The 25,129-nt window shown below is 38.9% G+C and overlaps 1 protein-coding gene across 4 annotated transcripts in view; it reads left to right on the top strand.

Moving 5' to 3' along the window:
- LOC136876461 (RNA-binding protein 45) overlaps positions 1 to 25,129 on the top strand; it is a 279,414-nt gene that overhangs the window by 124,489 nt on the left and 129,796 nt on the right. For all 4 annotated transcript variants that reach the window (XR_010860594.2, XR_010860595.2, XM_067150447.2 and 1 more), the window contains exon 7: positions 3,403 to 3,593. Coding sequence is in view for 2 of the 4 variants with exons in the window: in XM_067150447.2 (XP_067006548.1) it covers positions 3,403 to 3,593 (191 nt within the window). In the remaining 2 variants the exon portion in view is untranslated. The remainder of the gene's footprint in view (positions 1 to 3,402; positions 3,594 to 25,129) is intronic.

The following is a 25,129-nucleotide window of genomic DNA, read 5'->3' as shown; positions in this document are numbered from 1 at the left end:
TGAGAAACTGTAAGTTTCAAGTCACATTCGGGTAATGTTATCGCTAAAGGCGACAACAGCAGTCAAGGAGAAGTAGGAATAAAGGAAGTGCATCACCAAGGCAGGCTTGGTTCGGCACACGTATCTCGGGCCAATATAGGTACTTTTTGGAGAGAAGTAGGTTTAAAACGTGATAAAAACAGTCCAGTCATAACTACTATTTTACTCCCCAGTGTACCTAACAAATAATAATAATAATAATAATAATAATGTTGATTTTACTTCTCCACTTGCTATTAACGATTTTCGGAGATGCCAGTCAAAACATGCTATACGTTAATAAAAAATGGAGACAACATATTAAATTAAACATTATGATAGTGAAATGCATTACTGCCACACCTGTAGTTATCCATAAATGAGGCAAACTTTCCTGTTATTTATGTTTATTGGGCACAAAGTCGCTTTTGCCAGTATATGAAGAAATAAAATAAGAGCCTAGGTGACTGTGACTAACCTTGATAATCTTTATTATACTTCAAACTCTTCAAATTGTCATTTGAACTTGAAATACTCTTGTAACTGTCACCCCACCATGTTCAATGCACCAGGTACATATTTTCAGCACTAATTTGTAAATATCATGGCACAATAGAAGATTGCCATCCAATCTCTCAAATGATTGTTTGATTAGCTGTTTTAAGGGACCCAAATCCTGCGGTTTCTCAAAAAAGAAAAAAAGCTTTGTCTTTGACAATACCCCACGTGCAGAAGTTGCTAGGGGTGGGGTCACATGAATGTGGTGGCCAGTCTGTTGTACAGTACTACAACCAATCCATTAATCAAAATGTTGATCCAAGAACTCCCACTCAACAGTATCAGTGAGGCAGTGCTCCAAAACAACAACAAAGGGCATACTAAAACAGTGTTGCCAGTCCAAGCTATATTAAAAGATACAGTATTTTGATGCATCAGAACATATGACAAGCTGATATTGCCAGCATTGTTCAAGTGAAGTAATTATCTTCAGGTTGTGGATAAAGTTCCGACACACCCCATTCAATAACAGATCAACATCTTGTGGGCTGTCCGCGCAAAACAGCAGAAGTTCAAGACCGGTATATACGCATATCTGTATGAAAAAACCTAACATATCCAGCCACTACTCATCTCCACAAACTATGAAATGCCACAGGAGTTACTGTTAGTAGCCAAACTGTGTGCAGTAGATTCGATCTACTAGATTTTTAGGGCTGTCACAGCTTGGTGAAGTTTTGGCGCCTTGCACGATGTTCCTGCGCAGCCATTTATGTCGGAAGCATGGCTTCCAAGCGTAAAGTACATTGGCTCGATTGTGTGGGTATTTTGAGAGTTTCATAATGTTGTTATCCCATTATTGAAGAATAATAATTACTATCGTATTAGATTAAACTAATTGCATAACATTTATGAAGGAAATATTTAAATATCACGAAGTGGGGGAAAAAGTACTTACGGCAGGTAACGCATGTGGAGAATTTAGTACCCAGTTAAGGGGTTAAAAGAGCCATTTCCAGCTGTCAGCATCCACCACTAAAGATGATGCCATCGGGGAGTGGAACTGTTTGCCTCAAGAAATGCTCAGTGATTTGGTACTGAGCATGTCCTGTGCATTAAAAAATGCCTGAATGTTCATGGAGGATCAACACATTATTGACTCATGACTATAGAAAACCTTTAATTTGCATTGTTCTAACTGAGGAGGTTCCTAAATTTGTGTGATTTGTCACATAATGACAGTTTTTCTTTTCATATTGAGTCCAAAGTTATTGAGAAGTGCACATTTTTGTTGTACATACTATTCTGAGTTTCACACTAAATCATAGTGATATCGGTTCCTCCTCAACACAACCGAATCTAGTGTAAGCTTAACTTTTTTTTTATCCCCCTGTGGGGCTGGGTTGTAGAATAACATCCATGTATCCCCTGCCTTTCGTAAGAGGCGACTTAAAGGGACCCCAGGGGCTGTTAACTTGGGAGTGTAGGTTTGCAACCACGCCCTTAGCTCAGTCCTGGCATTGCTTCCACTGGCATGCACCAACCTCCTCACTTTCTTCTATCCTATCCTATCCTACCTCCCTAGGTCAACACTTGTTCTTTTCTGACCCCGATGCTATTACGTTTTTGAAGCCTAGGGAATGTTCTGTTTTCACGCTCTCCATGGTCCTTGTCTTTCTTTGTCAAATACCTTCAATTTTCGAAGTGTCGGAGCTCTCCCATTCCCCCCGCCCCCCCTCCCCCAATTAGTGTTAATAAAAGATGATTGCCCAGGTGTACTTCCTCTTAAACAGTAATCACCACCATGACCATCTAAATGAATTACATGAAAGAAGCATGTCAAAAAGATCATTCCTCACTTGTGGGAACAATTGGGAACAAAATAACTGACCTGCTGCCAAAGTGAGGAACTGCATTTCATAATTATCAATCACCTCCCAGTTTATAGCAGCAAAATGTAAGATAAAGTCCTCTGAGAAAGCCATTGCTATATCGAAAAATACACAATAGAAAGAAATGTAAATAATATACTTGGTAAAGTACAAAAATAAACCTAGAAACAGAGTGACAAATTTCCTTCTTCATACAGGTCATGATTGCCATGTTTCTTACCTGAAACATATCAAATTATTCAGTGACACATTCTGTTTATATAGCGAGTATTAGGTCATACTATTGTGATACGATAAGATTAATGGGAAAAGACAAAAGGTCTGCCATTAGAAAACAACTATAAATCTGTCCTCATTCAGTACCTTCCTGAGGGTTCCTTAATTTATGAAAGTTTGCATGTATTTTCTTTCTGATTCTTATTATTTTAGACTTGTCTGTCTTCCTCTCAGTTTTTTGAAGCTTCCATTAGGAAATTTCTATGCTCTTCAGCACTTGCAAAATTCCTTGTACTCTCTTTGTTATGCCCTGAATTCCTTCTACAGACAAAAATACCAAGCACTGTTTTTTTTTCTGCTTTGATTCACTGAGTTTTTGTTTTGAATTCTTTCCCTCCAACATTTCGCTATACAAGGGGAGTTGGCCGTGTGGTTAGGGGTGCACAGCAGTGAACTTTCATCCGGGAGATAGTGGGTTCGAACCCCACTGTCGGCAGCCCTGAAGATGGTTTTCTGTGGCTTCCTATTTTCACACCAGGCAAATGCTGGGGGCTGTACCTTATCAAGGCCACAGCTGCTGCTTTCCCACTCCTAGCCCTTTCCTATCCCATTGTCGCCATAAGACCTATGTGTGTCTGTGCGGCGTAAAGCAACTTGAAAAAAAAAAAAACACGTTTCACTATGTTGCTAGTGTATTGCTAGTTTCTTTCTCTCAATAGTTTTATTGAGAATATTGATTTTTTTAAAAGTAATGTTATCATGGATGGTATTGTTGTAGACCTCCACCATCTCGTGCATTGCCTCACAACCGGGACCCATTCTCAGGGGCTACATCTCCAAGACTTCACTCCACGCCTCAGCCATCAGCCAGTGGCCCACGTCCACCAGTCTTACAAGCAGACTTGGCAACACTTGCCGAAACCATAGCACAAGCAACGTCGCTCATCCAGGCTGCTGGTTTAACTCCAGGTATGACGTGTCTTCATTATACTAGGAAAAGGCTTCTGGGGACTTAATTCAACAGATATGTTAATTTAAAAAGGACCTTGGAATTTTTCATGCGACAGACAAATGTGTTGAGTAGTATACAAAGCAGTAGACCCTGCAGGAAAGTGCAATATCCACTAAGAAGAAGAAGAAGAGCAGTTTCTATACGATTCTTGGAATCCATAATACTTGCTCTTAACCCTAGAACCTTAATATTCGACAGCTTGGTCCCCGCTGTAGTGGCACTGTTGAATATTCAACATGTTCGTATTTGATGACGTAATTTCCTCAGTTCTTTAACAGAAATCATGAGTCTACTTTTTTCATTCTCCATGTCCACAGCAGCCGTGAGTTCAATTTCATTCATATTTACAACCTCTTTGGACGCCCTTTCGTGGAAATAAGTGCAATTTTCCGACCATCTATTTGAGCGCCATTACTGTAGTGTTTGTGAACAAACCTTCACGGGCTCTGCTTTGCTATTCTATATCACTTTATTTCGTAGATTCCGTTTGGTGCGAGTTATTTGCTTTTGTATGTATCTTTTATTTGATTGATTATATACACATACCTGCCAACTTTTACGGTTTATCCATAAAATTTACAAAAATTGCAGCATTTTACAGTTTTACAGATGGACGATGTCATTTTACGCCTTTGCGGATGAAAATTTGAGAGGTTAACATTCGATAATCGCTCCACTTCCGTACAATAGATTGTTTGCATGGGTCCATGATAGTCGAAACTCATTCTTTGATACGATTGGTATTTTTAACTGTATGATGTTTGTGTCATCATTGGAATTGAATTTAAAGCCGGGATAACAGTTCTTCTGTGTGAATCTTAGGTACTATAATCTATTAGCTTCATAGTCCGTATTGATAGTTCAAGCACACAAGTATGAAGGATGAGTTCTCCACCTAATCAGTACTTTATTTTACATAGTGTCAATATTATTTACATAAAATAACAGTACCGGTTTCGACTTGTAAATACCGTATTTACTTGTGTATTAGACCCCCTCGCGTATTAGACCCCCCCTGGCTTTTTGAGACGAAAATGAAAAAATTAAATCTCGCCTATAAGACCTCCCAACGTAATTCGTCAGAGAACGATGACGATTCCGCTTCGAAGTGGGTACAAGTCTTATCGCAGCTCTGATGATTTCGCACATATTTGTGAATAGTTTCGTCTGTACGACCTACGCAATGAAAAACGCGTCGAGTCCATGCGGTACATCTGTGTTTCGTAGTTAAGAAATGTCCGCCTGTGTAGCGTAAGTCTACTGCAACTCTGATGACATCGCACAAATAGATGAATAGGCCTAGCTTCGTGTCCAACCCGCGCATTGCAAGCATGCATCAGTCATGCTATATGTCTGTTTTTTGTAGTTAATAATGTCCGCCAGCATAATGGTTAGCACAATTAGTTGCTGTTTTCGGGGGTCTGACTTTGATTCCCGGTACCATAGGTACTGACAGATTTACGAATGGCAGGAAGGTTGATATGCGGTAAAAGAGGTACATGTAACTCCCCTCCATTGGGGGGTGTGTTTAAAAAGAGCTGTACCACCTCGGGATGAAGAAACGAGTTTACTTTAGTTGAGAAAAATTCGTGGCTGTTGCTATTTATAAGTTACAGCAGGCGAGATCATTAACAAAGTGGTCGTTTAATATCTCGTAACTCGGGCCAATATAGGTATATATTTGGAGAGAAGTAACTTTAAAACGTGATAAAAGCTATCCAATTAAAACGATTGTTTTACTCGCCAACGTACCTAACAAATAATAATAGTAGTAATAATAATAATAATAATAATAATAATGATAATTTTATGTCCCCACGTACTTTAAATGATTTTTGGAGACGCCAAACAAAACATACTAGGGTATGCATTAATAAAAAAGAGACAACGAACGTACAAAATTAAACATTGTGATAATAAAACGCATTACCGCCACACCTGTAGGTATCCATAAATGCTGTATATTTTCCTCTTATTAATTTTTTTATTTTTCCGTCAAACTTTTGGCACTATCAGGGCGATAATATACCTAACCTAAACAATGTGGTATGTCTTATCTCATGGACAGCTGTTTACGCAAATCCTGATGTGATAAATGTATGAAATATATTTAATTATATTTAACCCTCTTAGTGCCAGGCCCAGGTGCTCAGAGTATGCCAAGAGTGCCAGGCAGATTTAGAGAATTTTGCAGGTTCTCAATCTCTGGACTACATAGTTCACAAATATAACTATGATTTGAAATTTGTATTAAATGTTAACGAGAAGCCACTCTTACTGCTGAAATAAATTAGAACACTAAAATGCTCTTCAGTATTTTGAAAAAAAAAAAAAATATTTTCCAAACAATTTTAAAACACGAAAAATTAAAAATCAGAAAAAAAACACACAAGAAACAGAAAATTCAACTTGATGATAAATATTAATGACTTCTTTGAAATGTCCTATTTCAGACGAATGAGCATGTAAAGTTTCATATTTTTATCTTCAGTATTTTAAGAGTTATGTACAGTGGTATCGTAATATACAATGGGCATGTTCAACAATGGGATCGAACCTGGAACATGGGTTGTAGTCAGGGTAACCAGATGGTGATAGATTAACTTTGTTCACAAGATGAAAGAATCTCAAGATCAATTGGAATCTGTTTCTTGAGAACATATTTCCAAACCATGGAATATAAGGGAATTTTTGACCCAAAAAGAAAATATGCTCGGCCTTCTAGTTATACCCATTTCCAGCAAAACAGAAATGAGTCTTCATTTCAATCAATGTAATCGGGCGCCACTGCTGTACTCTGGCTTGTGGTGAAAAGACATGATTTCTCATATCTGTTTGTCTCTGTAGTTATGAGGTTCCATAATTGAGCCGTGAAAAATAAAATAAACATACGCTATAGGTTAGCGTCTGACAAAGAGGCGTGTCTCGGGCCAGGAGTATCATAATAATCAGGTGAGGGTTGGTACTTTGCATCTTGACCTAATTGAATTTCACGGAAAACAGGAAATTCTTGCTGTTGGATATTGTTAGAGCCGTCATCATCATCAGTACTGTCACTCAGACGGTCATTACTTCTTTCAGTGTTTACACTCGGACAATGAGCACGTGGTTGAGTGTTTACAGAAAACTCGCTGTTATCTCTCCAAATAACACTTTCACTTTCCTATTCTTCACTACTTGGAGGAATGAAGTCCTCATCCGAGTCTTCATCATCCTCTTCTTCACTAAAAATTATTAATATATACAGCCAGTTCTTCATCGTTAACAAAATAACTTCTCCCGCTAGTCGCCATTTTACTCACGCGGCATGGAGAGCATACGTCATAGAAAAACACGAACTTAAAAAATTCAATGCGTGATAATGAATGAATTTGCGCACCATCTAGCCACATAGTTAAAATCTAATGACAAGTCTCTATGGGCTCGACACATAAGATGTTGCAATCTGACGGCCCAAGTTGTACAAACTCGTATAGAATTACGCGCTATCCAAACAATGATATATCGTGGTTGGCACTTTACGCGTATATGCGAAACAACGATATATCGTTGTCTGGCTCTCTACGGGTTAATAAGAAGGATCTGTGTTTCAACAGCCGCAGATATCAAAAGAATGTTTCCAGTTACTATGTATTACATTCGGAAGTACAACTCGTTACATACCGTACGCTAGTTATGAGCTGATGGTTTGGCATGCCTCCTACAGTACGGCTTTATTTGGAAGGAGTGGCTTATGCTACATATACACCAACTGAGAATATCAGAGACCATCTGGGAATAGATTTACACTGTTTAGACTCTATAGTCGGGAACGAAATTATTTTTAAAGGGTTCGAAAAGACGGGACCTCGTATGCTCTTGACTGCAGTGCATGGCTCAAAGAGAATGAAGTGTGGCTGACACGACTGACGAGAGATAAGCAGTGAAGATGACTTCACTTAGAATGCCGACACACCGCGCCGGTAGCAAGGCAGGGAAGTTGGCAGCGCAAGGTGATAATTCAAATGAAAGCAGTGATCAGGTTTACTGTGTTGTAGGCCTACTGCTGAACTGACAGAGACAAATGACTGGCCATTAAGTTCTTTTGTATCAATATTTAATTATATGATAACATGATGCCCTTATCCCTTTCTTCTACGGGATCAAGTATGAAGTGAGACAAATCTTCGTAGCGAGTTTTTACGGCCGTATGCCCTTCCTGATGTCAGCCTCACCAGAGCAATTAATGAAATGTAACGAATGACGTGATATGAGTAACTAAAATGGACTTTTATGTGTGTCATCGGCCTAAAAGTCGTATTCATCATTTTTTGTCTTTTTACGTTTAGAAATACTGCCTTCTGACGAAAATAGCCAGTATAACTTAAATACATTCCAAGTTTGTTAAATAATACGTAGATGGATCAAAAGGTTAGTTGCACTAACGCGCCGCTGCAGCGCGCTGTGTGTCGCAAACGTGGGCACAGCGGAGAAAAGGACAGACACTGCCCACACGTCTGTTACGCAGGTCGCTGTGGTGTCTCGTTCAGTATTGTGTGAATAGCGTGCAAATGCAATGGCGCGTCAACTGGACGTTCACTCCAAATATGAGGTGCGTGTGACAACCCGATTCCTATAAGTCAAAACGAAGAATTGCACGCACATTCATCGTGAAATTAATGCTGTGTATGGGGAACGGGCCATTTCCCGGCAAGGTATCGTAAAGTGGTGTCAGCAATTCGAAGCCGGACACACGGATATCACGGACAACCATCGCGAAGGCAGGCCCGCAATGTTCAGGACCCGTGCAAAGGTCAACAGTGCGAATGCGATCATTAGACAGAACTGGCGCATTAAACTGAGAGAAATTGCGACGCAACTGAACATTACATAAAATCAGCTTCATGGTCCGTATCGCACTTCAATAGATTCACAATTAAGTATTTAATTTATTTTCCACCTAGTCGATACAATGATTGCTTAAGGCAATTTTTAATGGTCAAAAGTGGTACATGTTTCGTATATTATGTGGCTGAAGATGTTGATAATATACGAAACATGTACCACTTTTGACCATTAAAAATTGCCTTAAGCAATCATTGTATCGACTAGGTGGAAAATAAATTAAATACTTAATTGTGAAGCAACTGAACATGTCGTATGGCAGTGTGTTAGCCATTGTTCATGAGGACCTTGGATATCGTAAGCTGTGTCAAAGATGGGTCCCACATCTTCTCACCGATGAGCACAAGGGACAACGTTTCAAATCCTCCCTGGCATTTTTGCAACGCTATGCCGCAGACGGCAACAGGTTTCTGCGGCGAATCGTCACAGGCGTCGAAATGTGAGTCCTCTACTTCACCCCCGAAATGAAGCGAACGTCAATGGAATGGGTGCACCCCTCATCACCACAACGAAAAAAGGCCAAGGTTCAACCTTCAGCCGGTAAGGTTATGGCGACAGTGTTCTTTGACATGGAGGGTTTGCTGCATGTGGAATTCATGCTGAAAGGAACGACGATCAACGTGGCGTCGTATTGTCAAACGTTGCGCCGGTTGCGTAAAGCGATTAAAGAGAAGTGCCGGGGGAAATTGAGCGCCGGTGTGATTTTGTTGCACGATAACGCAACACCCCACAAGACCCGCCAAACGAGAGAACTGCTGCAGCGTTTCAAGTATGAGGTTTGGCAACATCCACCCTACAGTCCCGACCTAGCTCCATGTGACTTTCATCTGTTCGGTAAGCTCAAAACAGAGCTCAGTGGTTGATGTTTCCAGACTGATGAGGAGGTGAAGTCCGCTGTCTCCGAGTGGTTGCAGAACGCTGGAGGAAATTTCTATGCATTCGGCATCGACAGGTTGGTTGTGCATTTGCAGAAATATTTGGAGTCTCTTGGAAACTATGTGGAAAAGTGGTGTTACAGTGTATGTCGTTATAGTCGTGTTGCTGTTTTATAGGTGGTGTAATAAATGGCCATAACTGGGAAGTGCAACTTATTTTCTGATCTGCCCTCGTAGTATAGAATGTTTACATGTACAATTTATAGCTCTTTATAACCTAGAAGTCATGTGTTCGCTGCACAGAATTTTGAGGTTATCGCATATTGGACCCCCCTTTATTATTTTTGGCTGTAAAAGTGGGGAAAAAAGGGGGTCTAATACGTGAGTAAATACGGTAAGTCATCTTCAGCTGATGAAGAAGCTGCTTAATAGTGACTGTACAAAATAAATACTACTAAAATTTAAATTGAACATGAATGCTATTAAAATAAACATGAATGCTACTATTCTATAAAATACTTAACGTTAAGATATATACATATGGTACAGTTTTGGGGGTTAGAGGGCTATTACCCTAGCTTCATGAATTCTACATATTTCAAAAATTATATTTGCTGAGGTTGAAATTGGATACAATTCTTAGAGTTTTTCGAGAATACTTGACATTCAGGTGTCAAGTTTGAATATCTATGTTAAATGCCAACACTATGTCCAACGGTTTTATAAGACGATTCAAAGTGCATTGTTGGGCCGCAAATATGCGGGGACGTCTTGTTCATTAGAATAAGATGTTTAGTAACTTTTTCACAGATACATAGCTCATTCTCAGTCTATATCAATGCTGAAAAACGTGCTAGTTTATATTAGACTCCTTTGTTGATGTTTACATTGCTGTGTGCAACATATTGAAATCAATGAAAGTGAGTTGTGAGTGCTCCTCTTCATACTTGCGTTCCCTCAGGTAAATTTTAAAAATCTGGGAAAGGAGAAAAGGTAGGTAGGTATTAGAATAACTGATAGAGAGTGCCTGTTAAATAGGTTGTGTACATTGTGTGTTTGTTACATTTGAGCTGGATATGTCCTCGAGCATAGTTAGCGTGCTGCACATTGTTGCATGTACGTCTTGTGGCTGTTGTAGCGTTAAGAGAGAGAGAGGTCGTGGGGAGGGGGAAGCAGCTTGTGGAGTGGGGTGTGTCTTTTGGAGTGTGTGTGTTTGTGTTTGCTGATTCTTTTTAAATATGTGTCTTTTAGAATGGGTATGGTTGTGTTGAAAGGAATGTTTGTTTTATCTGTGATTTCGTTTAAGTTCAAGCCACTCAGGAGTATACCGCATAAAATGCAACGATTGGGAAGCCAGCTACATCGGGTGCACTGGCAGATGTTTTTTCTATTCGATACAACAAACACATCAACGCCACTAAATATAATCACTTTTCATCCATAGGGCAACATGTTGAGGAACTCGAGCATAAATTCACTAATATCAAGAATGACATGGAAATTTTAAATATGAACCCCACAGGCCCATTGCTGAATATAATGGAAGATTTTTACACCAGCATGGACCAATACGCTAATCCTAACTTCAGCTTAAACGAAATCGCAGATAAAACAAACATTCTTTTCAACACAGCCATACCATTCAAAGATATGAGCTTCATTCATGTTTCCGTATTGAACTGAGATCACAGAGATGAGATATCTATTAGGTTCAACCTATTGAATACTAATTATGCATTGATGTTACTAATAATGTTTATTCAATACAATTATATTTCGTAGTGGTTAAATTCTACATGAATTATAATCACTGGTTAGGGACATGTTTTGCCCTAGTTTTGGGCATCTTCAGCCTAATACTAATCTTAAGGTCAAGTCTTCAATCTATTAACCCTAGAACTGCGGCACATTTATCTGTCAAATGCTGCCGTTATTTTCCTCAATACCCACCATGAAAATTAAGCCATGCCTGTAATCACATATTAATCCATATTATACATCAGTAGAAAGGTGAAAGACTGATCTACACAAAGATGACAGAAATAATAAAAGCACATTGTTACAATTTCTAGCTATCGTAAAATAAAATTATATATTTTTTGAACAAAGGGAATATTTGAAATATTTTGCTCTGAGAAAATAATTTCTAATAGATAATTTATTCCTAAAACATAATATTCTGAAAAACACAAGTAGGTTCTTACGTATTCCCCCACAGTTCTTCACTTTTAATTTACAATGCTAAGTAAAACACAGTTTTTTCTCAACGGATTTCGAGTTTTTTTCACATAGTTCGAACCTACAGATTATATTATTTTTCTTAGGTCAGTTTCATTTTTTCCTGTAGTGTGATCAAATTCCTTATAACAATCTACGAAAATATCAACAGTTCACACTTATTCCTTCATTGGCGTACTGCCAATAATAACAATATAACCTGCACCAACTTGAACATCATTCCGGTTTTTGGAATTTCCCTTTACTTCCGAGGCACCTTGTACTTCGCTGTCATTTTTGTTACTTTCAGGAGTGATTTCCTAGTCGGAAATAAGACCATAATCACTGTCAGTACTGTCACTAAGATATACGAAAATCGAGCGCTTGGTCTTAGAATTCTCAACAAAGCAGGCTGCCATCTTGATTCTAACAATATCAAAGTCCTTTAATTTCTACAGCTAAATAAATCTCTCCAGTACGTTGCTTGTTTTTCAAAGACTTTCAAAAGTGAAGATAAAAGAATCGGTATTCATCTGGCACCTATATTAGTGCTATCTGGTATCCTGTTATAAATCTGTGGCAGAAGAACGACACCGTCTGTTAGAAAGACGATCGCACTTGATGAAACAGTCTTCCGGAAATACGGTCCACAGTTCTAGGGTTAACATCGGAACTTAATACTAAACTTAAATTAATGTACGGAAAACTTGTACATTTATTTGGATCAAACTTATAATAAAAATAATAATCTTAACAACATCATTAACAACAAGAAAACCGTTATACGAGGCAACTCCAGGGTTAATCCAGGGCGTAAATCAGAATAAAGTCCCCAGTATGTTTAAATCACAGGACGCATGCGCACGAATAGCCACGCCTAATGCTGGGCCCGCCCAATCCAATTCGAGTAACGCCTCACAAGCAACAACACAGACACACAAATTGAAACTCAATCCCCTTCCCCTCTACACTTCACCCCTCCGTTACCGCATCAGTTGTTGGTGGTTAGTTGTTCAGACGCAACCGGAACAGATGGTTCCAGCTAACATCGACAAGACAAATAAGTTTGTCCACTTTTATGGGGTAAACACTTTCACTTTACAATTATTGTAATATTGGGCTCTACATTCATAATTCTAAATTCCTTTTTTCTCTTATTCAGTTACAGACAACTCATAATTCCTCCCAAGGTTGAACAATGCACCAATAGGAACGTTAATCGACAAGAATGGCACAATATTCCAAAAATTTTCATCAGATGAGCACTAATGAACAATACCAACAATGTGTTTCCAATATACATGCTTTAACCTATTACACATTACCGTCCAACCATGCTTCTTTCTAAAGGAATATTCAAATCCAACATGATCGACTTTAACCACGGTTCTGGTTTTGTAGCAGCCTTTTGGAAGTTGCTAGGGCGGCAATCTAGATGATTGACTGATATGGCCTTGTAATAATACTCAACGTGGCTTAGCTGTGTTGATACTGCTACATGGCTGAAAGCAATGGGAAACTACAGCCGGAACTAACTCTCGAGGACATGCAGCTCTCTCTCTATGAATGATGTACTGATGATGGCTTCCTCCCGGGTAAAATGTTCCTGAGGTAAACTAGTCCCCCATTCGGATCTCCGGATGGGGACTACACATTAGGAAGATGGATACTGACATTCTGCGAGTCGGAGCGTGGAATGTTAGAAGTGTGAATCGTTGTGGTAGATTAGAGAATCTGAAAAGGGAGATGGATAGACTAAAGTTAGATGTAGTTGGTATAAGTGAAGTACGTTGGCAGGAAGAACAGGATTTTTGGTCAATATCGACTACCGAATTATCAGCACAAAATCAAACGGGAAATGCAGGAGTTGGTTTAATAATGAATAAGAAAATAGGACAGCGGGTAAACTACTATGACCATCATAGTGAAAGAATTATTGTCGTCAAGATAGACACCAAACCAATGCCCACCGCAGTAGTGCAGGTCTATATACCTACTAGCTCAGCGGATGATGAGGAAGTCGAAAGAATATATGAAGAGAGAGAAGATTTAATACAATATGTAAAAGGTGACGAGAATCTAATTGTGCTGGGAGACTGGAATGCAGTGGTAGGCCAAGGAAGAGAAGGTAATACAGTAGGAAAATTCGGATTAGGACAAAGGAACAAAAGAGGAAGTCGGGTGGTTGAATTCTGCACTGATCATAATTTAGTCCTTGCCAATACTTGGTTCAAACACCACAAAAGACGAGACCTGGAGACACTGGAAGGTATCAAATAGACTTCATTATGATTAGGCAGAGATTCAGAAACTAGGTGTTGGATTGCAAAATTTTCCCAGGAGCAGACGTGGACTCCGACCACAACTTGTTGGTCATGAAATACCATCTGAAGCTGAAGAAATTGAAGAAAGGAAAGAATGCAAAATGATGGGATCTAGACAAGTTGAAAGAAAAGAGTGTGAGGGATTGTTTCAAGGAACATGTTGCACAAGGACTACATGAAAAGGCTGAAGGAAACACTATAGAAGAAGAGTGGAGAGTCATGAAAAATGAAGTCAGTAGGGATGCTGAAGGAATGTTAGGAAGGAAGAAAAGATCAACTAAGAATCAGTGGATAACTCAGGAGATACTAGACCTGATTGAATGATGAAAATACAAGAATGCTAGAAATGAAGAGGGCAGAAAAGAATACAGGCGATTAAAGAATGAAGTGGATAGAAAGTGCAAGGTGACTAAGGAAGAAATGGCTGAAGGAAAAGTGCAAGGATGTTGGAGGTTGTATGGTTCTACGAAAGGTAGATCCTGCATACAGGAAAATCAAGGAAACCTTTGGAGAAAGGAAATCTAGGTGTATGTATAGAGCTCAGGTGGAAAGCCACTTCTAGGGAAAGAAGACAAAGCAGAAAGATGGCAGGAACATATCCAACAGTTGTATCAAGATAAAGAAGTAGATAATTTGGTTCTGGAACAAGAAGAGGCTGTTGATGTTGATGAAATGGGAGATCCTCAAGAGTTTGACAGAGCTGTGAGCGATCTAAATAGGAACAAGGCACCTGGAATTGATGACATTCCCTCTGAATTACTGACTGCCTTAGGAGAAACCAGCATGACAAGGTTATTCCATTTAGTGTGTAAAATGTATGAGACAGGAGAAGTCCCATCCGATTTTCGGCGGAATGTTGTTATACCTATTCCCAAGAAAGCTGGTGCTGACAGGTGTGAAAACTACCGCACCATCAGTTTAGTATCTCATGCCTGCAAAATTTTAACACGTATTATTTACAGAAGAATGGAAAAACAAGTTGAAGCTGAGTCGGGAGAAGATCAATTTGGCTTCAAAAGAAATGTAGGAACACGTGAAGCAATCCTGACTTTACGTCTGATCGTAGAGGATCGAATCAAGAAGGACAAGCCCACATACATGGCATTCGTAGATCTAGAAAAGGCATTCGATAATGTTGATTGGACCATGCTAGTTAAGATTCTGAAGGTGATTGGGATCAGATACCAAGAACGAAGAATTATTGACAATCTGTATAAAAATCAGTCTGCAGTAATAAGAAACGGGGGCTTTGAAAAAGTAGCAGCAATCCAGAAAGGAGTGAGGCAAGGCTGCAGTTTGTCCCCCATCCTTTTCAATGTTTACATAGAACAGGCAGTAAAGGAAATCAAAGAGGAATTTGGAAAGGGAATCACAATCCAAGGAGAGGAAATCAAAACCTTGAGATTTGCCGATGATATTGTTATTTTATCTGAGAATGCAGAAGATCTTGAGGAGCTGGTGAATGGTATGGACAAGGTCTTGGGTAAGGAGTACCAGATGAAAATAAATAAGTCCAAAACAAATGTAATGGAGTGTAGTCGAACGAAGGCAGGTGAGGCAGGTAATATTAAATTAGGAAGTGTAGTCTTAAAGGAAGTAAATGAATATTGTTACTTGGGTAGTAAAATAACTAACGATGGCAGAAGGACGACATAACATGCTGATTAGCACAAGTAAGGAAGAGCTTTCTTAAGAAAAGAAATTTGCTCACTTCAAACATTGATATAGGAATTAGAAAGATGTTTTTGAAGGCTTTCATGTGGAGCGTGGCATTGTATGGAAGTGAAACATGGACGATAACTAGCTCAGAAAGAAAGAGAATAGAAGCTTTTGAAATGTGGTGTCACAGAAGAATGCTGAAGGTGAGATGGATAGATCGGATCACGAATGAAGAGATACTGAATCGATTTGGCGAGAAGACATCGATTTGGCTAAATTAGACGAGAAGAAGAGATAGAATGATAGGACACATCTTAAGACACCCAGGACTTGTTCAGTTGGTTTTTGAAGGAAGTGTAGGTGGTATGAACGGTAGGGCTAGACCAAGGTATATGACAAGCAGATTAGAGCAGATGTAGGATGCAATAGTTATGTAGAAATGAAAAGGTTAGCACAGGATAGGGTGGCATGGAGACCTGCATCAAACCAGTCTATGGACTGATGACTCAAACAACACAGTGACCAATAACCACCTTTGAACAAACCAACTGTAAAAACCTTCAACGTAATGTTCATCCATAAAGTTGGAAAAGCCCCAATTCACGCTGCGATCAATCTCTAACCAATATGTACACTTTTGCATAAACTTTCACCCATACAATAGGATAAATCCGATCTACACTTTGGCTTTTTTCTAGTCATTGTAAAATAAAATAATTTATTTGCTTCCTTGTTCACAAATTTTGGCTTTTAGTTAATGTATATATATTGTGAATATGTAAATATCAGCTAAAACACAACCTTGTAAGAAGCATAAGACCATTGTATTTAGTATTAATTTAAGTTTAGTATTATGTTCCAATGTTAATAGATTTAAGACTTGACCTTGAGATTAGTATTAGGCTGAAGATGCCCAAAACTAGGGCAAAACATGCCCCTAACTAGTGTTTATAATTCATGTAGAATTTAACCACTACAAAATATAATTGTATTGAATAGGTGGACACAGTAATTTTATTCAAGAAAGAATTTTACTGATTGTATCTTCAATACGGAACAAAATGATATTAGTTACTTGTCACATACCACTCAGTCGAGCAGCTCATCTCCTTTCTCCCAGTTCTTCCCAGCCCAAACTTTGCAACATTTTTGTAACGCCACTCTTTTGTTGGAAATCGCCCATAACAAATCGAGCTGCTTTTCTTTGGATTTTTTCCAGTTCTTGAATCAAGTAATGCTGGTGAGTGTCCCATACACTGGAACCATACTGTAGTTGGGGTCTTACCAGTGACTTATAAGCCCTCTCCTTTACATCCTTGCTACAACCCCTAAACACCCTCATAACCATGTGTAGAGATCTGTATCCTTTAGTTACAATCCCATTTATGTGATTACCCTTATGAAGATCTTTCCTTATATTAACACCCAGATACTTACAATGATCCCCAAAAGGAACTTTCATCCCATCAACGCAGTAATTAAAACTCAGAGAACTTTTCCTATTTTTGTGAAACTCAACCTGACTTTTAACCCTGTTTATCATCATACCATTGCCTACTGACCATCTCACAACATTATAGAGGTCATTTTGCAGTTGCTCACAATCTTAAAAAAAAAAAAAAAAAAACCATTATATGCTCCATAGATATGCTTGAAAAACGCATTATATGCTCCATAGGTATGCTCGAAAAACCATTATATGTGGTTAAATATGCAGAATATGCTAAAAAAAGACCATTAAAAACTATAGAAAAGAAAGTGTAACGAAAAAACCAATAACATATCTTTATATACGAGCTTTATTTTCTGATTGTATGTATGATACACTGCGATATACTCGCATACAGGTTTCAAGTATATATATGAGAAGTTTTATAAAGTTAGATTTTGAAGGTTCATTTACAAAATGTTCAGAATTCGGCAAGCCAGTGAAGTAGATCTGCATTGGTTTGTACAATAAGAATTTTTTCTGTGTGTTCAGTTTTGAATTATTTTCTTAAATCAGTCAATGAAAGTTTCAGTGAGAACGATCTTTCGACGTCAACTGACACGAGAGGTAAATACTTGAATGATGTTGCTTCTTGTGCAGAGTAGTTGGAAAATCCTCTGACGATGCAAACTCGCCACGCAGCTTCCTCTCCAAGTCCAACGCTGCACTCCAACTGGGATTTCGGGCCAGCACGAACTCCAACTTTTGTTCTTGGTTTTCTCAGTCTCTCCAGGCCATGAGTTGGTTTCTTGTATGACTCCTTGTATTGTAGCGACCACTTCCAACTCCATCTCTCGTGATTTCAACTTTAGGATTGCCTTAGGAATGATGCTCATGTAGGCTTTTATGAAAGTCAAGGATGGCATCAAGCCCTTCATTTTAAAAGCAGCCTTAGCTTTCGCTATGTACTTCCTGTCCGCCTCATCAAACGTATTGATCACCTGGAAAAAATATAACTGAAAAAAATTAGCTCAGGAGAATGAGTGAGAAAATTACAAAATTAGGCGTCGTATGATTTAAGAAAAGAATGATAGAGAAAACCTCGAAAATGAGAAGATTTAAAACATTTCAAATAGTCTTACCTCTTCAATTGCCCTGTGGTTTTCAGCGTAATACAAGGCAACCAAGATCCAAGTTCCCCATCGCGTCAATAAGGGCTCGGGAGGTAAAGGGAGCTCTGGATGCATCGTCTTGAAGGCATGCACGCGAGAAGGAGCCTTGACGAAAATTTTCGTCACTGAAGAAATGACGCTGTTGACGCTGGATGATTTTTCGTGCAGCTCCTCAGCAAATCTGTGCATCGCATGGACAAGACAAATAACATGTAACATCTTCAGGTAGAGAAGCTTGAGGCTCTTCCCAGCGTTAATCATGTAGGGACAGCATCGGGCACCATTGCGAGTACTTTGTTTACTTCCTCATCTGAAAAGGTTGGCCACAGCAAGCCTGAAACAGGAATGCATAAAATGAACGAATGGTATTCTGACATGTCGTACAACTGTAAGAGATATTTAACTATCAGAACTATCAGTCTTCACTGAGCATACGTACAATGCATTGAAATTATAGCCAGACTGTACTTATTCTTCTTTGGCAAATCCCTAGAAAAATAAATTAACAAAAATATACTTACGCAGAGCTGCTTGTACTGTTCACACAATGGTACCATGGATTGTCACCTCTAGCTCCCTGCACAGAATTAGGTGGCCCTTCACCGATTCACTGGGACTGAGTTTTCCAACAATAATTTTGACCATGTATCCTCCACAACTGTCTGTGGTCTCGTCGGTAGATAACCAAATTAGGTGGTTCCCGATGTCGTCCCTGATTGCGTGTAGAACCTGGTGAAAAAGGTGGAATGAAGGTATTATCGAGAAATTACCTTTATTACAACAGAGCCAGGACCCTGTTAAAATTACTTCTAAATTGTTTAAACGAGAATGCAGAATGCGGCAGTCGTGCATGAATTCATACCTTTTCATACTCTGAAGAAATGTAATTTTTACGTAGGGTCGACTCGTGAGGTAACTCTCTTCCTGCAAAGTCTTTGAAGAGAGCTCTAATCTCAGCATGTTTGACCTTGTAGAGGGGTATGTTGGCGCTTAAGAACGCCCTACAATATCTGGGAGAGAACTCGTCAGAGTGCTGTTGCTGATTGAACAAAGGTTGTATCAGCGCTTGTTTCTTCGATTTTTTTTTTTTTTTTTTTTTTTTTTTTTCCCCTTCCTTCTTCGACTTTTGCTGAGTGCCCACTTATAGCTTTATGTTGGGAAAATTGAAAATCCTTTGAAATCTTGATCTGAAAATAAATAGGTAGGTATGCATAAGTGAGAAAAATACATTAACCCATTGAACTGCAATTTTTCTTGAAAATAAATATACACTGATTGCGATTTAATTTAGCTTAAGAGAGATCACTTTTGGTACAGCAAGTTAACACACTAAAACACAGTTCACATCCTAACAATAGTTCAACACAGTGTGGTAGATCTTAAAACACTCTTCTACATGCAGTGCCACCTTACACTTATCACATTCATAACGGGATTCACCCCTGTTTTTTCCCTTGGGATTTTTTCCTCTGCAGTCATAGCAGACCTTGCACCTTCTGGATGGAGATGCCTTGCTTGCTGTTGCTGTTATCTTGACAGGGAAGTGACCACAGTGTTTTCCTTGTAACCTCGTTGGTGTACTTCCTGCACTGGGCCGGCCTCTGGTTCGATAATCAGGCAGAACAGCACACTCCAATATTTCCTCCGCAACATCAACCCTGAAACTGGAAAAGCTGGGCCTCCTTTTTCCAGGATTCAGCATGTGATGAACTACGCTAGCATTTTGCATTGCCATGTCGAGCACATAGAAGTATATTTTCTTATACCCTTTGGCATATCGTCCTATTAGGGGGTATGATGCGAGGCGTTGGTCATGTGAATCAACACCACCCATTCCAGAATTGTAGTCCACAACCATGTTTGGTTTCAGAACAAGTTTGCCCCTTTTGCTTTTAGTTTCCACAAAATCTGGTCTTTGACACACTGTTGATAGAAGATGTACATTATTTTTATCCACCCATTTTGTGGCAAGGATGCCATTTGCTGAGGCAAAAGTCAGTTCTCCTTTCTTGAGGTTCGTTGCTGCAAAATGGGGTGGCATGAATTTCCGGTTTGGACGTACAGTTCCAATGGCATTGGTATTTTTCATTATCAGTTCCCTGAAAAGAGTAGGTGAGCTATACCAATTGTCCATATAAATAGTCCTGAATGATCCTAGCAATTCGTCACACAATTCAAGAACAATTGCCTCGCTACATAGTAGTCGTCTGGCATCACCTGTCCCATCTACATGCTGAGGTTCTTTACCAACATATATACGAAACTTCCAGCAATAGCTAGTGTCAGAGCAGCAGACTTTATAGAATTTTATACCGAAACGTGCTCTTTTTGAAGGGTTGAATTGAACGAATGCCAAACGCCCCCTGAACTTCATCAAACTTTCGTCAACACTTATTCTTTTTCCAGGCAGGTGCCGGGCTGAGTGGCTCAGATGGTTAAGGCGCTGGCTTTCTAACCCCGACTTGGCAGGTTCGATCCTGGCTCAGTCCGGTGGTATTTGAAGGTGCTCAAATACGACAGGCCCGTGTCGGTAGATTTACTGGCACGTAAAAGAACTCCTGCGGGACTAAATTCCGGCACCTCGGCGTTTCCGAAGACCTTAAAAAGTAGTTAGTGGGACGTAAAGCAAATAACATTATTATTATTATTATTATTATTATTATTATTATTATTATTATTATTATTATTATTATTATTATTATTATTATTATTATTATTATTATTACTTTTTCCAGGCACGTACAACTTCTGAAACTTGTCCAATAGTAGCTGCAAAACAGGTCTAACTTTCCAGAGCTTATCACACTGGGTTTCTGGAGAATCTGGGGCAAAAAATGCAAATATCTAGATATGATACTGAAACGTTTATGGGACATGGTTTCTGAAAATATCGGCGTTTCTCTAACCCTTCTCTTAGTCCAGTATTCTTGAACCGAAGACTTTTTAGTCTGAGATATCAATATACATAATGCAAAATGTGCCTTCAGTTCATCCTTTGTCACAGGAAACCAGTTCTCCTCATCGTAAGTTTTCTTTTTTTGTAGGGTTACTTTCAATATTGCGAAGACATTTTGCCGCATTAGCGTAAGTTTCATTCTTTACAAGTTCCCAGAATTCATCAGTCAGAAACTCACCTAGCACTTCAGCCTTCCCTGGATTCTCGCCTAATCTTCTTGCTACCACAGAGTTCAGTTCTCCATCTATAATACACCGCATTTTATTTGGTACATTGTCTGTTTGTGTCCACTTCCAGTCTTCTAGGTTATGCACACGTTCACCTGCGTCCCCGTCTTCATTTTCTCCAATAATGTCATCTAATTCTTCGGAACTACTAATGCTAACGTCACTGGAAGGTAATTCAGTATCACTTTCGTCGGAAAAACCGTCACTGACATCGCTTTCCTCCAAAAAACGTAATATTCGAGCTTCATCTGACTCGGCCATGACGATGACTTTACCTTCACTAAAGCTTTACGCGGCAATTTACTCGATCATATTTAGAGACTCTTTGGCGGCGAAATACGTAGCTGAAAGGCAAAGATAGATGAAATACGATTACCAACATCTCGTAGACATGTTGGGATTGCAAAGAAATATCGATATGAATCCATGGAAACCTCAACAAAAGCAATAAAGAGAGTGGACGGAAATTTCCGTCATTGCATTTATGGGAACCTGCGGACAATGACGGAATTATCCGTCATTACAAGGCAATGGGTTAAATGAACAAAAATGAAGCATTGTGGATTATAAAGTTATTTTCAGATATTGCAGTAGAAATACGAGCACCCTCTCAACGATCCCATGATAAACCAGCAAATCCAAATGTCAATTTCTGCCTCGGAAATGTAAAATCTGATGATCTAACGGGTCTAAACTCCAAATTCTTAGACTTCTCTCTACTTACCTGGTAGGTAGGTACCGTTTACTGCACATACAGCTTACTTGAAATTTCAACTGTTTGGCCAGTAATATCTTTAAGAACGTAGGTGTGAAATGTCAATAAGAACTTACCTCTTTTTCGCACATTTTGCAGAATCGTCGGAGTAAAAGACTCGGAGATTCCTTAACTTTAGGCATCGCGTACTTAGAAATCACAAGAACTCGATAGGTACGTACGGATATGATTACGAACTAAGAACTGAGAGTAGAATGCAGAAACTTCACTTGACCGTGTTGGATCTTCCACCACTTCATGGGAAAAGCCACACCTAACAATACTGGTTCCCAAAATAGGCGCACCACTAAAATACCTCACATTTAAAGTGAAAGGATGCTTGAGGCTTCCAGAGCTCATCTGACGAGTCCCACTCTAATCCGGCAGAGGCCAATTAGGGTGTGTGAATGACCTCACTAAAGGTTAAAAACCTGCGGTTCTTCCAGAGCTTATCTGACGAGTCGCACTCTAATCCGGCAGAGGCCAATTAGGGTGTGTGAATGACCTCACTAAAGGTTAAAAACCTGCGGTTCTATTATTCGCACCAGATAGGCTTTTCAATAATTATTTCTGTTTTCGAATCTTAAGGATGGTCAGGTCCTGAATTTGGGGGAGGGGGGAATTCAAAGAAAAACAAACTATTTAGATGAAAACCACAAGAATACGCATTAATATACTTCTATTCTGAAAAACCGCAGTTTCATGCATTTATATGCTCGATAAATTTAAATTCTGTTGGTCCCAGAGAGATGAAAATACCACCGAAAGGCTTCTTTCAATGTGTACTATTCAGGAAAAAATATGCTAATATGCTCGAATCCGAGCCCTATTTATTACTCTATAGAGAATAACGTCATCCGCAAAAAGCCTTACCTCTGATTCCACTCCTTTACTCAAATCATTTATATATACAGTAGAACCACGATAATTCGAAATTGGTTAATTCAAAATCACGCCTAATTCGAAGAAGCTCTCATTCCGGGAAACATGACATACGGTTTTGCATGTTATTTAAATTGTTTAATTCGAAATACGGATAATTCGTAATTTGAAGTACAAAGTACCGAAATTCAGACTTTTAATTCGAAACTGCCTTTACATTTTATAACAATAATATGTTACAGAGTAATTCAAATTCAAAATTTATCCACGTCATGATAGAACGCATGTTCCGGAACGTGGAGGAGTAGCTTTCCGCACTTACACTCACTTCAGTGTGTCTACAGTGTGCTTCATAATTGCTAAGTTGAATGAAATCGGAATTATTTTGTATTCAACGTTTTAAGGAACGTCATATCATCACGCAACAGGCAGTATGCGGAAAAACAGAATCCGCCAACACTGGCGATGCCGACAGTTGACGAAAAAGCGTGGCTCATATAATTAATTCGTAGGCACCGAACAAGATTGTTATTGCCGATGAAACAACATTGCTTTCTTTTAATGCTGAGCCCAAACCTTCTTATGGTTTTAAAGGAGAAAGTGCCAGCCGGAGAATCGTACAAGGGTGGGGTTCATTGTACTGTGTTGCAATGCACACGGAACCGAGAAACTTAACACCCCCGTCATAGGAAAGTTCGATAAGCCACAATGTTTTAAGGGCGTCGGGCACTTTCCATACCACGAGACATCTAGAAATGCAAACAGTACAGTAATCCAAAAAATAATGCATTTGCACTGGCGAACCAGCATAATTTATCCTCGTCTTTGAATTGTGTGATTTTTTTTTCTTTCGTTGTGTGAGGTTATGTTTGTCAGTGATTTATCCAAGTGCATTATTTGAACATTGTAAATGCACCTTGTTGGATACATTTCGGAAATTGTTTTTTCTATGGCATTTGAAAGGTTTAAACTGTGAATCGAAGTGATTGCATGCATTAGTGGGTCTTAGAATAAGTTTACTTTGTGGCGCGGCAAGTGACACGAGAAGTACGAGAGAAGTGCCATGGCGGGAAATCGTATAAGGATAGGGTCATAGGAAAGTTCGATTAGCCACGATGTTTTAAGGGCATCAGGTACTTTCTAAGTAAGTACCAGACATTAAGATGCATACTGTACAGTAATACAATGAATAAAGCACTTGCACGTGGGAGCCAGCATAGATTTCTCCTCGCCTTTGAATCATGCTTTTTTTTTTCCTTCTTTCTTTCTTTCGTTGTGTGAGGTTATATTGGTGCATTATTTGAATACCGTACTGTAAATGCACCTTCTTGCATACATTTTGGAAATAGGTATTTAAAATTATTTTTTTATGGCATTTGAAAGGTTAACTGCATTGAGTAATGGACCTTAGAATATTTTGTAACGCATCAAGCGTTGACACTTCTGAATTACAAATTAGCGGTTAATTCAAAGTCACCTAATTCAAAGTCCTTTTTTTAGTCCCAACGACTTTGAATTAACGAGGTTTTACTGTATAAGAAAACATAAAGATCCAATAATACTGCCTTGAGGAATTCCCCTCTTAATTTTTACAGGGTCAGATAAAGCTTCACCTACTCTAATTCTCTGAGACCTATTTTCTAGAAATATAGCAACCCATTTAGTCATTCTTTTGTCCAGTCCAATTGCACTCATTTTTGCCAGTAGTCTCCCATGATCCACCCTATCAAATGCTTTAGACAGGTCAATCGCGATACAGTCCATTTGACCTTCAGAATCCAAAATATCTGCTGTATCTTGCTGGAATCCTACAAGTTGAGCTTCAATGGAACAACCTTTCCTAAAACCGAATTGCCTTCTATCGAACCACTTATTAATTTCACAAACATGTCTAATGTAATCAGAAAGAATGTCTTCCCAAAGCTTACATGGACTAATTACATGCAACGCATGTTAAACTTTGGGAAAGTTTCGTTCTGATTACATTATACATGTTTTCGAACTTAATAACTGGTTCTATTGAAGGCAATTTTTAATTTCACAAACATGTCTAATGTAATCAGACATGTTTGATGTATATGTTTATATCTTAATGTTAAATATTTTTTGGAATA

This window comes from Anabrus simplex, chromosome 6, assembly GCF_040414725.1.
Source record: "Anabrus simplex isolate iqAnaSimp1 chromosome 6, ASM4041472v1, whole genome shotgun sequence".
Lineage (NCBI taxonomy): Eukaryota > Metazoa > Arthropoda > Insecta > Orthoptera > Tettigoniidae > Anabrus > Anabrus simplex.
Note: the sequence above shows the minus strand (reverse complement) of the source record. Positions and strands in the feature narration are given on the sequence as shown.